The following is a 16,158-nucleotide window of genomic DNA, read 5'->3' on the forward strand; positions in this document are numbered from 1 at the left end:
TCAAAAGTCAGCAATAACTGAGGAAATTGAATTCCCACTTGTCTCTTTATGCCTGTCATTTATAGCTTATGTCTGAACTTGTGAAAAATAATATATTTTATCATAACTCGGCATTAATGAGCACCCCTGGTGAAGATGTGTGAAGCAGCTTTTAAAATAAATCTTTTTCAATAACATTTAGAAAACTTATAAATATCATTTAAAAGCAAAGTGTAAATTTAAAAATGCTTGTGTTATGGCATTTTAAAACAAATGTTTAAGGAAACCGATTGTGGTAATTTTATAAACGAAAAGTGAAAAGTAATTGAACATGAGAGAAACTCAATTAAAGGTCAATTTTTTAGATTCTTTTTGAAGAATATTTTACTACAAATGAAAGCTGAATTTATTTTGAGGCTTTTTACATATTTTTGTCCTGGGTGCCAATTATCTGGAGTGCTGAAGCTCCAGCACTCCAGAAAGTTTTTTTTTTTTTTTTTTTTTTTATCACCAAAAACCTTTTTCCTCACAAAGTGTGGAAGCTGAGGAAGATTATGTAGTAAAATGAGACCTCGTGTTGTGAAGACTGTCTGTTTAAACTGTGTAGTCACACACTGAACCAGCAGAGGAAACTAACTGATGAACTTTGGATTCAAGATGAATTATCAGTTTTTAGCCTTTCCCCCCTCAGGCTCCCAGCCAGCAGAAATGGTTGGTCATGTGGTAAAATAATTCTCTCTGATCAGACTGATTCATTCCCCCATTGGAATAAATAAATTGATCAGAAATGTCCAGGAGAAACTGCAGTAGGAAGATTAATTGGAAATTTTTAAGAGAACAACTGTATGAAAGTAATGAATGTATGAGGATCAAAGGTCAAGTTGTGCTCTTTTTTTAATTTTTCACAATAAAACCCTGGAACCTTGTAAATGAGCAGATATGGAAATAAAAATAAAGATGCTAATATTTGTTTAAATATTTTCCAGGATCCTGGTTAATCCAGCTGAACCACTGTCACTCCTGTAAATGGTGTTCATAACAAAGTTTCTAAAGATTTTAAATAAGAGGTTTAAGGCAATGCTCTATTTTCTTTTCTCTCTAACTGCTTATGTACATGAAAGATCTGTAACATAGGAATTGTCACATTAATAAATGAACTCAAAACATCCTGTTTTTGGTGTTCTGGTGAAGGTAAATGTTTGTGTTTAAGAAAAAAAAACAAAAAAAAACTGAATGCTGAAATACTGGCAGGAGTTAATTTTAATTATATTCTATGCAAAACTCTGGGGGAAATGATCATAAAACATCTGAACAGTGAAACTGTTTTAATATAAAACAAAAATTCTCATTTCCCAGTACCGGAAACAGTTTAAACAAAGAGGCAGGTTTGGACTACAAACATGGCTGCCTCTGTGAACTGTTGTGGGCGTTGGTCCCAGTCTGTGTCTGCAGCTCGTCACTGGTTTCCATGCCACCATGTTCCTCCGCCCCTCTCTCAGCCTGTCCCTCGGTGGTAGCCATGGCAGCATGGTGGCATCCATCCGTCCCCTTTTCATCCCCCGGCTGAGTTTCTGCTGTCTCCTGGTCTCCATCGGAGCCGTCCTCTTCCTCTGCCTCCTCTCCATCAGTCTGCAAGCGTTTGGAAATCCTCGTGAACCTGCTTCTCCTCCCGTTGCGCTCTCCTTCCTGCTCCTCAACCGCCGACGCTCCTGCAGCCTCATCGGCCTCCTCGTTCTCCTCTGCTCCTGTCCTGTCTCCCACTGTGGGACATTTGTGGTCTCTGTAGTAGCTCTGCCTGGTGAATCCCTTGTTGCATATGGAGCACCTGAACCTGTAGTTGTCTGTGTGGGACTGCTGATGCTCCAGCATGTGAGCCCTGCGGCTGAACGCCTTCTGACAGAACAGACACTTGTAGGGTTTGATACCTGGCAGAGAGGAGAACTGGTTACAAAAAGAGCAAATACCAACAATTACAGAATATGAGAAATTTACACAATCACAACTTTAACACCAAGAATAAAGAGCACAGGTTTGAATTTAATGTCGATTTTCTCAGGGTGTCTGCACATCTATAGAGTCTTAAGTGTTAAATTCATCTATCTAAAATTAAGCCCTTAAAATGTCTTAAGTTCATTTTTAAAAAGTAAGTTGGGCTTTAATATGGTCATTATGAATATTAATTTAATTTTTAGAAAGTACAAATTTTACCACCAAACTTCATTCAGTAAATTCTATTTATAATAGTCTTAAAGCATCTTAAATTTGAGATGGTAAAACCTGTAGACACCTGTAATATTGTTATATTAATATTAATATGAGGTCAAAGAAGTATTTACATCTGCACTAATATTTGGTTTTATGTCATGCAGTGGTGGACACACTTTCACTACTGTGGAGCTAAATTTTCCATTTACTATTTTTGCTTACTTTGAAAAGCTTAGCGCACGTAGCTCCCTCTAAATACCATGCTGATGTAGAGCTTTAGTGCTTTAGGGTTACTGTAGCTAATTTTCTAATTACTGGTTCCCAGCATTGATGTCACGGATCACGTTCCACCACAGCCACACAGTAAACAAGCTTCATGTTTGATCATCACAAAATGTATGGACTCAACACTTTGAGCTCGATTGAATTTTGAACCCCAGATGAAACAAAGATTAGCTGTTTGACCACAAAGACTAAAGCAGCGTCTGGAAAACAAATGAGTTTCCAATAAATGGACTCAACCCAGTGTGGTAAGAAGAGTGGTCAGATATTCTAGCAGAATTGTGCCAGAAGCTTGTGTATGTAAACTAGGAAGATCTTCGGATGACAGATGGGTCATGGTTTTCTCACCAGAATGTGACAGGATGTGAGCTTTCAGTTTGTCTGGTCTGTTGAATTCTTTGGTGCAGCCCACATGTGTCCTGAGAAAGGAAATAAGGCAGAATAGATGCAAAAATGTGTAAAAAAAAAAATAATACAAGTATTTGAGCTATAATTACATAGTTCGGGTCAGGGGAAGGAGTTAGGAACTTTTCACTCGTCCTCCTTCAGGAGCCTCACCTGAAGGGACACTTGTATTTCTTAAAAGGCTCGTGGATCAGCATGTGTCTCTTCACTTTGTCCTTTCTGTTGAACGTCGCCTCACAGAGGGAACACTTGTACGGTTTCTCACCTGGAAACAGAATAACACTCATCTTTTCTTTTGTTGGATTCAAGGTTCACACAAGTTCCCTGACTTACTACAAACTGGAACTGCACATTTTAGATCTGAGCTGGAAGAAACCTTGGTTAAATTTCAGACCTGAGTGAATGCGAGTGTGCAGCTTGAGGTAGTGCTCAGTCTTGAAGGCCTTTTTGCAGATCTGACACTTAAATCTTCCTCCAACGCCATGAGTGGGCAAGTGGCGCCGGAAGTATCTCTCACATGGGAAGACCTGATGATGAACAGAGAGATGACAAGCAGATCAGAGCTTATCCAGACATTTCCAGCTAAAAGTTGGGGATGTTGGTGTTAAAAGATCAAGAGTAGCTTTAATCATAGCAACACCCAGTGACATAATAAGGAACTCAAGACTCAGAATAAAATGGGGTTTAAAAAACTTTGCTGTTCCTGATTTTCTCTCTTGCCCAAACATGAGCAACTATAGAAAAGTAATACAGCTGCCCTGTATTATCTTCCAACTGTAATCATGTCATTCATGTGCTACGAGTAGATTAGATAACATCTGAAACGCTTCTTTTCATGAGAACAGGCTCACATCAGAGAGCAGAAAGCATGACCTCCAAACTGACAGACATTATTTATGAGCTTTTTCCATTTTATGCTGTAGAAATTAATTTTAATTGTATCACTCTGAGCCTCAGATATGTGCAGCATGATGGTGAGAGGCGTACCTTCTGACAGTGAGGACAAGGGAAGCTGTGGGAGGCGGTCAGCAGGTGTTGCTCCAGAGCTTCCTGGGTTGAATATCTGCTCTGACATTTCACACACCTGCAGTGACACACAGCGACACTCTGGTAAAAACTAAAACTGCATGTAAAGAAAATGCTTTGGGGGTTTTCTGTTGTAATTGGAGTAAAGAAAAAAGTTGGAGGGGGATTTTTAAATATAGTAGAAAACTAGATATAGATAGTTTTCTTCTACGCGTTTACTGAAGCTGATGTGTCAGAAGGAACATCCTGCAGGAGGAGTGGCTGTCCTGACCTGAACACGCTCGTCTCCTTGCGCGTGTTCTGCTGTGGGCAGAAGCAGTGGGAGTACTGGTGGACTCCCAGCTCAAACAGGGAGGGGAAGACCTTGCTGCAGAGGTGGCAGCGGTACGTCAGCTGCTCCTGGTGCGTCCGGATGTGTTCCAGGAAGTGGTCAAGCTTCTGGAAGGTCTGGGAGCAGCTCTTCAACACACACTTATACACCTGCAAGGAAACACACAGCGAGCAGTAAGAGCGGCTGCATGTCTGACGCAACTTTAGTCCCAATCTGCTCAATCCCCATTACTTATGCGTACTGGAACTTGTACAAAAGATTAAAAACCAAACTAAATTTCTTCACTTTTAACTCAATTTCTATACTTCTTAAATGAGATTTCTTCAGGCTTCAGCTGCTCAGAACAGAAAAATAAAACATTTCTCTCTGCTTGTTAAGCCCCAAACCTCTGAAAAAGGAACAGATTTTAACTTTGTTCTCTCATTCCTGCAACTCCGTCAACATAGATATAGACATATTTGGTAACCATGGAAATGTCAGACTCTTAGCGAGAGGCTGCAGGTCAGACCTTAGTGACCAGGAACACTTAATCAAAAAGATATTGTAGGGAATTCTGATGGTGCCAAAAATGTACAGATTTTGGTAGTTTAAATTTTTCTCAATAAAATGTGCCCAAATTTATTGAAATTACTTTTGTTTTACACTGGGTTTCCAAAATAAAGACTTAAATTAGAGTCAAATATAAAAATTTCTTATTGCTTTATTTTATTCAATAAAGATATAACAAAACAAAAAAATCAAAAACAAGCCAATTTACACATGTAAAATTAGTTGAACTATGTTATTTGCGTAAATTTTTTTTAATAATGAGGAAAAAAAACTAAATTCTTTTCTCCTGCCTCACCTGCTCGCCTTTGTGCTGGGTCAGGTGAGACTTGAGTTGGAAGTAGGTCTTGAACTTGCAGGTGCAGAACTGGCACTGATAGGAGCTGTCTATCACCACGATCTGCTTGGTTTGAGCGCCGTCCTGCTGGTTCTGGTCAGACATGGAGCGAGTGTGACCGTCCTGGGCGTCGTCCCCTCGGCTGGCTGTCAGACCGGGTTCAGCCTCTGTCGCTGTCTCCTCCCCTGGTTCCTCTGTAAAAAGGAAGTGAGCTCACTGTACAGGCTGTGAATCTGGAGTTTGTTTTGTCGTCCTGAAATTGAAGCTCACCCGTTTGGACCGGCTCTGGTTCTACTTGAGTCTGGTCTCGGTCCCTGTTGCCTTGTTTCTGCCGCTCCTCCATCCGTTCTTCCTCAATGAATGAAACGGGAACCACCTTCACCGTGATGGGCAGCCGGGACACGGTGTTTGCCACGCTCATCGGCCACACCTGGACAGTCAGGACAGCAGGGGGCGCTCGTTCATACAAACGTGAATCTCTGTGTTTTGTGATTTGAGTTGATTCCAATTTTTAGGGCTCAGATACAATATTTAATTCAGAAACCAGTTTTTCTTTCCAAACGGTCAAGTGTTCAAATTATGTGACTGACAAGAGGAAACAAATACAACATTTATTTAAAACAATTCCATTATGATCTTAACTGCCTGGATTTAAATACAAAAATATAAAAAAATGAATAAAAAACAATTTTACAAAAACATTAAGCAGACTCAAATTGATTTGAGCATTTTGAACTGAATTTCAGTTCAAAGAAGTGTGATTCCCCTGTGAAATCTTTTTTTTTCTGCACATTTACTTCAACCATCTTAAAATTCACCTCTAGAAAAACAAAAACAGACAGTCCACCTTGTGAGTCTGCATGTGTTTCTTCACGTTGGACTTTTGGGCGAAGGCCCGCCCACAGACGATGCACTGGAACGGTTTCTCTCCTGTGTGGCTGCAGGCAGAAAACAGACCAACTGCTGATCCTCCTCCATCGACACTGGAGTCAGTCGGTGGGTAACGTCCACGTGATGCTGCTCACCTTCTGATGTGCTGCTGGAGGTCAAAGTTTTTGGAGAAAAACTTATCGCAGAAATTACACTTCAGCTTCGGACCTTTTCCCTTCAGGTGATCTGCTGAGGAGAGAAAGCTAGAACTAGAATTAAAATGTAGATTTGAAATGACAGTCATTTCAAATTTACTGTCATTTCAAATCTACATTTTGAGCAAAATTTTGTTGCAAGGCTCCAATAACGATAAAATAAATAATTAATAATAAAATGTATGAATCTAATATAGACAAAAAAATATATACCGTATATATATATATATGTATGTATCATAATCAGCATCATAGTCCAGACTTTTCAACTTGATTAGCACTTCTGCTTTGCATCAATACCTTGAATGGTTTATTGTTTATTCCAGTAATATTTGAGGCAGATTGTCATTTATCTGTAACTTGTACACATATTGGAACTGAATATTTAGTATTCAGTTCCTTTTTACAAAATGTTCGTGTGATTTTTTTTATCTGTGGAAAAAGGCAAAAATTAGAGGAACTTAACTTTCACCTTTTCTAAACTTGTCATATAATTTGTTAATAGAGACTTCATATACTCTATTTTGTTCATGGTTTCGGTTGTTTGTGGGTTTTTTTGGTAGTTATGATTTAATTGAATAATTAAAATGGGGTTACAGGGTTTAAGATGTGGATATCAAACTATGGCCCTGCAACCAAATTATATTTGGCCCAAGCTGTATCTCCAGCTGTCTGCCAGAGCCAGACCCACTAACACTACAAACCCTTGAATGTTTTATAACCTAACATGTGAAGTCGACACCTCTGATGTGATCCTGAACAGAAAGCTGGCCAGAGTTGAAGTGAAGATTTAATTTCCTTTTAGGATCAATGAAGTGTTAAAAAGATGAAAAACAAATAAATTAACGATTTGCAAAAACTCTAGAAAACCAGGCATCATTTCTTTCACTTCACAGCTAAACACTAAAATTACTGTACTGTACTGGCTACAACCACAGCTGCATTCACAAGCATTCACACATCATCGACATGTGAATGCGTGTGTGAATGTGTGTGTGAATGTGTGTGAATGTGAGTGACTGATTTCATTATAAAGTGTCTTTAAAAACACTCTGGTGGTTGGAAAACCAGTAAAATCAGAGTAATAGACATTCACAGTTCATTGATGTCTTTGATTGATGCCTGCTAAAACAAACAGTGCTCCATATTACTAGTTACATTTACTCAGTTACATTTACTTGAGTAACTTTTTGAAATGTTTGGAAACAATTTATGTCTAGGAGTATTTTTACTCTGCTGTACTTTATACTCTTTACTAATTTTCTTATAAAATATTTGTGCTCTTAATTGGGTAAGATGTCTGGATTCTCTACCCACTGTAAGGAACGTCACAAAAATTAAGAACAAACTCCTTTTACATAAACATTCACCACACACACCTGCAGTTTTTATTAAAGTTCCATCAGTTTTATATTGACATAAACTGATCTGGAAAACAGTTTATTATAATTATGTTATTTAAATAAATTCTTTTCATTTTAATTCTTAAAATACCAAAATTTCCACATAACTTTATATTTTGGTCCATCTTCTGATGTAGTTCTTAATTATTAAGTAATTGATGTTTTGATCAGTTACTCTGTACTTGAGTAAATTTTTCAAAAAAATACTTCTTTTCACTTAGAAAAAAAATTTGAAAAATTTCTTGGATTGTTACTTTTTACTTTTAATTGAGTAAAAACATGTTGAAGTAGTGATACTCTAACTTGAGTCCACATTTTGGTTACTCTCCCCATCTTTGTAAACATAAAGTAGTTGTTAAGTGACAAAACGTGACTCTAGTAAGCCATCACCTGCTGCTCTGTCCGTTGTCTTCTTGCTGCTCCGGGGCTGTTTGGGTATGATGACCTTTTCGAAGTCGCTCAGCTCCGCCATGCTGCCCATGTGGCTGCAGCTCTTTGCTTTGCTGCCCTGCTTCCCGGGGCTGTAGACGGGACTGCTGCTGAACGACTGGCCGTCCACACACTGGCCGGGCACCCGGTGAGAAAGAAACAAGTAAATAAACACGGGAACTGGAACCGGATGGTGTGTGAGATATTGAGAACAGGAATCAGAGAGGTCGAGGAACTCACCTGAACAGGGTGGAAAGCTGGCAGGCCTAACGTATGGATCTCTGCTGCACCGCCAGCACCAGCAGCCGCTGCGGCAGCAGCAGGGCCTGCCATATGGGGCATCGTGCTGTACACCTGCACCACCGAGTTGCTGTGGCTCACTGGCACCTGGGAGGAGAGGGTCTGCTGGGTGGGCTGCCCAGCTGGCAGGGCGGGGGGTGGTGCCTGGCTGGAGGGTAGAGGGTGGGAAGCCTGCTGCTGATGCTGCTGCTGCTGCTGATGATGATGGTGGTGGTGATGGTGCTGAAGATACGATACCCCCGCTGTGTGCATGCTCAGGTTGCTCTGCAATAACAGCAAAATATCTGAAGAATTTGTTTCAGTTGGAGCAAAGCAGCGGCCGCTCCTGGATGTACCTGTATGGGCGTCTGCATGGCGGCCATGGGCTGGTCGATGGAGGTGAAAGCAGAGATGGCCGACATGAGGACGTCATCGCTGACCAGCACGTTGCCTTGCACCAGAGTGTGAGTCAGAGGAGACGGAGGGACTGTTATATAGGTGGATACCTGATGGTCGAGCAGGGTAGAAGGAATTTAAACAACTTCAGATAGCCTTTAGTAGTTTTTTAGCATTTTGTTGCAGATTTGATAATTAACATATCCAAATACCATTAGCTTCTTGGCTAGCATTAGCTAAGAACCATTTTCATTTTTGCCATTAAATATGTAGAGAAACACCAACTTTAAAACTTCTGGGTTTTCTTCTCATTTTTATTCTCTGTTCAATAATTGTTACCTTCATTTAGCAGAAATGCTACATCAGACCTTCTGATTTCATGCTAGCTTGATAAATTTGACTGGCAGCCGATCAGAAAGGTGAAAATGGCAAATAACATTACAATAAATTACTTTAACTCATATTTTGCAGTTATGATTGAAAAACATTAGATTTTAATATTAAAGAAACATTAAAATTTTCTGATTAAAAATGCATTAGACTCAACTTTTTAACTTGACATTTTTTTATATCTGCCACTTTTCCAAGGGCACCACTTTAAAAACCACTGGGCCAGATTACAGCACTGAGGTATTAGTCAAATCAAATATTAATCGGTCTCAAATCTATTCATAAATCAGTCTAAAATAATCCAAATTTGGAGCTAATATATGTTTAAATAAAGAAATAATAAAATCTACTTTTTTCAAGTATCTTTATTTTTAATACGACAACAATAACAAGAGAATTGTTCCCCTCCACTGTCAACACATACTTGCTCAGGAGAAGGGATTGCTGCAAGCAAAGTGAGTAGGTAATCAGATTTGAGGCGTTCGTTTGCTCCGCCATCTCTTAGTTTCCACTGGTCTTCCTCAACAAAAAGGAAACGGGCCTACAGCATCACAGATCCTTTTCCCACATACTTATTCTTTATATTAAGTCGAACTCAGCTGGAATGTCTGTTGCCACAAAGCTCAGTATTGATCACAACTGACCGAAACACATTGTTCCAGTTACAGTACACCCTGCTCTGTCCTCACCTGTCTGTTGGCGGCAGTTTGGGGTACGGAGCCCACTGACGGGACCGGCGCGTAGGCATTGGTGGAAGCCAGAGACACGGTGGACAGGGAGGGGGCGCCAGACTGGCACTGCTCCCTCTTGTGCGTCATGAAGGCGGGCAGAGAGTTGAACTGTTTCTTACACTTCCCACACAGGAACACGTCGTCGTCGTCTGCAGGATGATTAAAAACAACCAGTCCAGTTATTATTAGTGGGACAAAAAATTCCTGCTTGATGGATGACTGCAGATGAAAACGAGAGCAAACAGAATATTTCATACAAACTGGTTCATCACTCCAAGCAGAGAATTCCTGCATGTGTTCTCCTGATCTAATGGGACATTTGTAGTAACTCCTTCCTGAGCTCCATGCAACAAGCAGTTACTCAATTAATCACTCAATGATTTCAATTCTGATGATTTGTATTTTTTGAAGGGCAAATTTGTTTACAGACACTTCACAGTCCACCTTATTTATGTTTTTTGTTGTGTTATTTTCATCTATATTTTATTTACTGATTTTATTTGTTGTGCTTTACTTTGGATATTTAAAATATCTTCCTGTATGGAATGTTATTTACAAAATGTAAGTTTATTAGTCTTTAAAATGGCAAAATTCCATTACTATGCCATTATCAATATATTTCTCCCCAAACTGTTTTTCTTAAAAGAAAAGAACATAATCTGCAGAGTTAGGGGAAAAATCATTGACAAAGGTATTTTCCAGAATTTTTTTTACAAAATTTTTAAACATTTAGATACAGAATGTCCATCTGTTTAAGTTTAATTGTCTTTTTTTACACACATTGCTCAACCTCCCTTCCAATTTCACTCTTCTGTTTTGTTGCATCTGTATAATCTTCAATCAGCTAAAATTTAGAAAACATGGTAAATGTGGACAGGACTTTTTATAATCGATTCTATTAATGTTTGAAAAAGTGTCCAAATTAAACCCAGTCCAGCTTTGAATTCAATTCAAAACATACAAATAAAAAGATTTGGAGGCCACAAAGCTGTGGAATTGCCTTTTTGTGTTTACATTTTAAAATTTTCTAACCAAAACTCGAGTTTTCTCTGGTAAACTAAAAATTAAGGTTATCATCCAAATAATACAAGAGCTCACATAAGAAGAAATTTCGATTTTTTTTCTTGCTTGGAAAAAATTGAATAAGAAATACAGTTTCTAAAATTTGTGTGTTTTTTTCCCCCATATTAAATTGTAATTTTTCCATATTATTCCAGACTGTACAGGAACCCTGTGGGTGATCCCACGTACCCATGGGCTGGATGGCCGGCGTCGCAGAGCCATTTTGACTGTTTGGGTCAGGAACTCCCCCTTGACCATCCAGCAGTGACTGAACTGCCAGCACAGTCTGGTTGTCCATGCCTGAGAAAGATGGAGATGCAGATGAGGTCACTGTGACAAAAGTAGTTCTATTCATAAGATGATGTACATTCTGACATATAGAGCAGTAGTTTTGATCCTCTACTTACTAATCAGGCAATTCTGAAAGCAGTTGGTTGCACCACATTTTTATTTAGGGGTATCTGAGTAAGGGAGTCAGAATACAAATGCATGCCATATTTTTCAGAGATTATTATTATTATTGTTGTAATTTTTAAGAAATTAAAAAACAGTGTATCATTTTCCATAACACTTCAGTTACATTTATGCACCACTTATTCCATCAAATAAAATCACTACAAAATATATCAAAGGTTTTGGTTATGATGTGGAAAAAATGCGAAAAGGTTCAAGAGTTAAAAATGATTTAGTTGTGCAAAGAAAATATAATTTCTGCAAAATGTTCAGCTTTCTATGTGTTTACGTCTCCAACTACGGAGGTTTGTACAAGGATTCAATATACAAACCTTTGATTACAAGTTGTACAAGGGTTCAATGTTAATATGAAATCCTAAACACATCAGGCCTAAAATCGAAGCTTGAAACAACTTAGTAGACTTGTGACAGCATGTTGCAGTTTAAAAAGGAAAGCGACAGAAACGAATATCGCCTCAAACTGCGTAGGATGTCTGATAGAAAATGGCTGGAATAAAAACGGGGAAATATTTCTTATCTGCTTGGTTGTTTACACTTACACTTTCAGAGTCTTTCTGTTCTCTACAATAATAAACGTCTAACTGAGATTCAGACGTGTTTTTCTGATTTCCATAAAGACCACAAAATATATTTATCAAAAATATCCTCAAATGCACGACTGTGTTTATGGTTATGCAACAATAAAAGGAATATTACTACCTTCGAGCACCTCAAATATTGCCTGCGCCATCTTGAAGCTCTCCTTTTGTGTAATAGACGCTCTACTGGCAATGCCTGCTGCTTGGTGTAAATACACAGAAGTCAAGACAATGTGAGAAAAGCATTTTAAACACAAAGGCTTTACGGAAATTTCGAGTATAGCTAAGTTATTGGGGGTATGTTTTACTAAAGTTACAAAGTGCAATAGCTAATAATAAATATGCATTAAGTACCTGTTTAAAAAAAATAACTTGAAAATAATGAGAGGTGTTGGATTTTTAAGTTCAGTCTCAGCCAAAATAGCAAATTTGGCATTTGAAGGTTGGTATAAGTTACAGAAGTAACAAATTAACTGAAATTTTGTGTATTTAGCCATTTTATTGAATAAATGTTGATTGAGAATGATTTTCTTCGCTGAACATGAACGCACCTACCAATCGAAGAATCTGTGCTCCTGCACGTGACAGGCAGTTGTTCGCACCAATTAGAGCCCACCAGCCTCGCGTCGCGGAAAACGCACCTCTTCGACCAATGGGGTTCGGCCTTTCTCTCCACGTGCAGGTTTCGCGGCAAAAAAGATTTCGCGCGAAAACCGACCAACAGCTTGTTTGGATGTCGATCAGCTGGGACAATAACAACAAAAACGGCCGAAAACTGGGTCGCTAGGACACTTTCACAGATTGGCCGCGCCCAGTGGTGAGCGACCTGAGGACCTCAGCCTGCCGGTTTGATTAATGAACGTAGATTTTGGCTCTTTCATTTTGCGTTATTTCTGCATGTTTTGTCGGACTGCTTCCTGCGTGCCTCAACAAAACGAGGGGAATGAAGATATACGGCTAAAGCTAACATGCTAACTCACACTATACATCTATACGCAATTTAAATCTTGTACTTTCATCGAGACACACGCCTGGTTTCACAAATATACAGACAGAGATGATTTCAGCGCGTGGCGATGCGTTTTGGTCTGTAGATATTTTATGCTGATAAGCTAACTTCTGTAGGCTGCACTAAAGTTTCTTTAGCTAAATATATGAGCTCTGATTTCAAGATAAAATGAAATAATGCCACTGTGAGGTGGTTAATAGCTAGCTTAACTGCGGCCCGGGTCATTTAGTGAACTTGTGCGAGTCTTTGTTGTTGAGCTATAAGTTAGCTTGTTAGCAGGGCATCACAGTGGCCAGGCCGCGGCCGAACTCTGCTGACAGGAGGCTCGAAAACAAAAGATCCGCTCGCTCCTGTGCCAGTTCATTCATAACCAGCGTTCATTACCTCCACCATAACATTTTTAAAATCTTTTTAATACCATTTCTGCCTTTGAGTCCGTAGGCGTGGTGCGGATTATGCAATTGAGCAACGAATCTCAGTTGCCAATTTTCCTGTTTGTCAGAACATCCTGTTTTTCAATTTAACCTCTGATCTACATTTGATTGATCAAATCAGTATTTCTAATTTAGATTTAAGTGACTAGGTCAACAACTTAAAGAGAAAAGGAGCTTTGCTTTTGAGGAAATGCTCTAACTCCTTTTAACAACACACACCCCTGAAAAGATTGCTCATTTTGCACTACAACATTCACGGGACACTGCAAATGCCAGTAGGTGTTGGTCCTCTTTCACAGCACGGCATCGCAGCGCGCCCAGAGTCCAGTGAGGGCCACCATGTCAGAAACTCTGATAACTGGGCAGACGTCGGAGGATCTGCTGGCGGATTTTGAGACGCTGCTGAACTCTGGGACTATAGATCTGAGTGAGGAGCATCAGATAGTGATCATCACAAGCCCCAGCAACGAGGGGCTCCACCCGGCCGTCGCCCCGACCAGCACAGGGGAGATTCTGCTCTTTGCCACGCCGCAGGGCCCTGCCGACATAGGGGTCCAGGACAAGAGGCGGCCGGTTCTGGGGAGACCTCCGGTGAGAAGAATGAGGGGTGGGGAGATGAGGGAGGGCAGGGTGAGAGAGAGTGAAAAAGCAACAAGGGAAGTGGTTAAACGAGGGCTTTCAGATGTTCTGCAGTGCAGCAGAGCTCTTCCTAAACCTCAGCATCTGTTGCTTGAAGGCATTTTGTTTTGCACATCTGCATTCTCCCATGATGCATCACCTCTACATCATCTAATACGATGTAGTAAACCTCCGTTGTAACGTGTTCTCTCCTCCACCTGCCTGTGGTCAGGTAAAGAGGAAGTTGGATCTGGACAGCGACCATCAGTACGTCAGCACCACGCGACCAGCCACAGGCCAAGTCCCGCCCTCCACACCTGCTCCTCCTAGAGGTAGACGCATTTAAAAAAAAGAAACTCACAGCGGGAGGCATTCATCTATGCGAGTGCTTCCAACACACACACACACACACACACACACACACACACACACACACACACACACACATGTATACGTCAACCTTTGTTATTGTTTTAAGAGCAGCTGCTGCTTTATTTAAAACGTCCTCCATTGTTTTCTGCCAGGTTCAGTTTTTAAAGGTACTAATGGCGACTTTTCTCTACGTTCACATCACATCCAGTGACAAGTTTTCACACCGCTCACCCTCAAACTTCTATTCACACTGCAACCATAAACTACAACCTATTGTATCAAGGTTTTATATGATTGACATAAAAATATGATATGGAGAATAAAAATGTGTTAACCTCCCTTTACTCTAAAAACACAACACAAGCATTTGATTTCTAACTAGTAAGTTATGCCTGATTGTGTGTAATTTATTTGATCTTTGTTCATTGAGATGCAAGATCTCATTTACAAGAAATGTTTTTATGAAAATAAACAAAATTAAAAACATAATACAAGTAGTTAAGAACTACTCAGTTCTTAACTCAGTTAAATAAAAACAAGTGCAAATTAAAAAAAAGTTGTCTCTTTTTGTAATAGAGCAGAGTAAGAAAATGCTTTAGTACGACTTCAGACTGCACTAACGAATAGGCCTGTCACAATAATAAATTTTGCTGAGCGATTAATTGTTTCAAAAATTATTGCGATAAACGATAATATTGTTTGAAGACCTTTCTACACTGATTTAATGGAAATGACATAATAATGCGTGTGATTTCCTGCCAAAGATAGATACACTTTATTTTCAAAAGAACACCCAACACTGGAACTGATGAACAAAACAACCAAAAACAAAAATAAAATGGATTCTCAGTCTCTATTAAAAAGATGTACTTCAATAAAAACACGAAAGTGTAAATTAATACTGCATTCAACCAAAAGAGTGCAGATTATGAAGTCTGTATACTATTTTGCCCTTCAGTAATCATTAGATTTAAATAGAGAAGATGGGCACATCGTCTACCTGATGCAATAGTTCACACTACACTTTAGTTCACACAAACATTTTCCCCTTAAGAAAAGCTTAGAACGTTGGTCGTTCTATGATTATCATTTGCAATTCATCCTCTAGTGTGTGGTGTGTTACTGTAGATAGTTGTGGCCGCTCCGATCTAAATGAGGGATTTTCAGCGCGGATTCTCCTCCGTGCTTTCTGAGGGGAAATTACAGAGGGGAATCCCAAACAGTCCAGCTGACATTGGAGATGATATGTGGAAACAACATTAATGTTTATAAAACATTTCGAGCAAAGAATACAGAAATGATGAGGGGAGGAGTTGGAGTGAAATTACCACACAGTTGATGAACCCGGTAACTTTTCAGCTGTTCTTCTTTAACGTGACATAAATAGGTTCTAATGATTTTCATTCAGTCAGGACTGACTCAATCAATCAATCAATCAATCAATCAATCAATCAAATTTTATTTGTATAGCACATTTCAGCAGCAAGGCATTTCAAAGTGCTTTACATCATATCAAACACAGAAACAATGCAACATAGCATCAATAATCAAAACACGACAATGAATCAAGTTCCATCAATAAATTTGTAATTGATTACGTTTCAAATACAGTCCTAAACAGGTTGTATTTGAGCCACATGCATTGCAAGTAGATTGTAGTAAAGCATTGATTAATGTCTGGTTTTAAAATTAGTTAACTGGACTTGTAGCAATTATTTTGTGTCCATTGTTGGACACCACATGGCACGATCGAACCTGATCGAACCGTTATACCAAGGATTTCTGTC

The 16,158-nt window shown here is 39.3% G+C and overlaps 2 protein-coding genes across 11 annotated transcripts in view; one reads left to right on the forward strand and one right to left on the reverse strand.

Moving 5' to 3' along the window:
* Window positions 1-1,289: 1,289 nt before the first annotated feature.
* Window positions 1,290-12,623, reverse strand: znf341 (zinc finger protein 341). Of its 4 annotated transcripts, none has more exons than XM_044102297.1 (17): window positions 12,490-12,623; window positions 12,060-12,137; window positions 11,076-11,186; window positions 9,783-9,973; window positions 8,664-8,813; window positions 8,269-8,592; window positions 7,990-8,161; window positions 6,137-6,227; window positions 5,959-6,049; window positions 5,382-5,541; window positions 5,073-5,305; window positions 4,169-4,377; window positions 3,859-3,955; window positions 3,266-3,398; window positions 3,025-3,136; window positions 2,815-2,885; window positions 1,290-1,904 (listed from the first exon to the last, which is right to left on the reverse strand). In XM_044102297.1, the coding sequence occupies exons 2-17, from the start codon at window positions 12,088-12,090 to the stop codon at window positions 1,372-1,374; spliced, it is 2,709 nt and encodes a 902-aa protein (XP_043958232.1). In that variant the 5' UTR covers window positions 12,091-12,137; window positions 12,490-12,623; the 3' UTR covers window positions 1,290-1,371. The 4 variants fall into 4 exon arrangements, with proteins under 4 accessions (XP_043958232.1, XP_043956604.1, XP_043957422.1 ...); XM_044100669.1 differs by having other exon boundaries at window positions 6,137-6,230; XM_044101487.1 differs by having other exon boundaries at window positions 6,137-6,230; window positions 12,494-12,557.
* Window positions 12,624-12,705: 82 nt separating this feature from the next.
* The window catches only part of e2f1 (E2F transcription factor 1), a 48,818-nt gene continuing 45,365 nt past the window's right edge, over window positions 12,706-16,158 (forward strand). For 4 of the 7 annotated variants that reach the window (XR_006369689.1, XR_006369749.1, XR_006369789.1 and 1 more), the window contains exons 1-2: window positions 12,707-13,972; window positions 14,232-14,331. Coding sequence is in view for 2 of the 7 variants with exons in the window: in XM_044105594.1 (XP_043961529.1) it covers window positions 13,721-13,972; window positions 14,232-14,331 (352 nt within the window). In the remaining 5 variants the exon portion in view is untranslated. Of the gene's footprint in view, window positions 13,973-14,231; window positions 14,332-16,158 lie in introns of all 7 variants that reach the window. The other 3 variants (XR_006369827.1, XM_044105594.1, XM_044106388.1) reach the window with 3 other exon arrangements.

The sequence above is a fragment of the Gambusia affinis genome, linkage group LG01, assembly GCF_019740435.1.
Source record: "Gambusia affinis linkage group LG01, SWU_Gaff_1.0, whole genome shotgun sequence".
In the NCBI taxonomy this organism is placed as follows: Eukaryota; Metazoa; Chordata; class Actinopteri; order Cyprinodontiformes; family Poeciliidae; genus Gambusia; species Gambusia affinis.

Coding starts and splice junctions, on each gene's coding strand:
- znf341 (XM_044100669.1), bottom strand. CDS start 12,090: ATGGCGCAGGCAATATTTGAGGTGCTCGAAG. Junction 11,187..12,059: donor AATATTTGAGGTGCTCGAAG/GTAGTAATATTC, acceptor CATCTTTCTCAG/GCATGGACAACCAGACTGTG. Junction 6,231..7,989: donor GACAACGGACAGAGCAGCAG/GTGATGGCTTAC, acceptor TTCTCTCCTCAG/CAGATCACCTGAAGGGAAAA.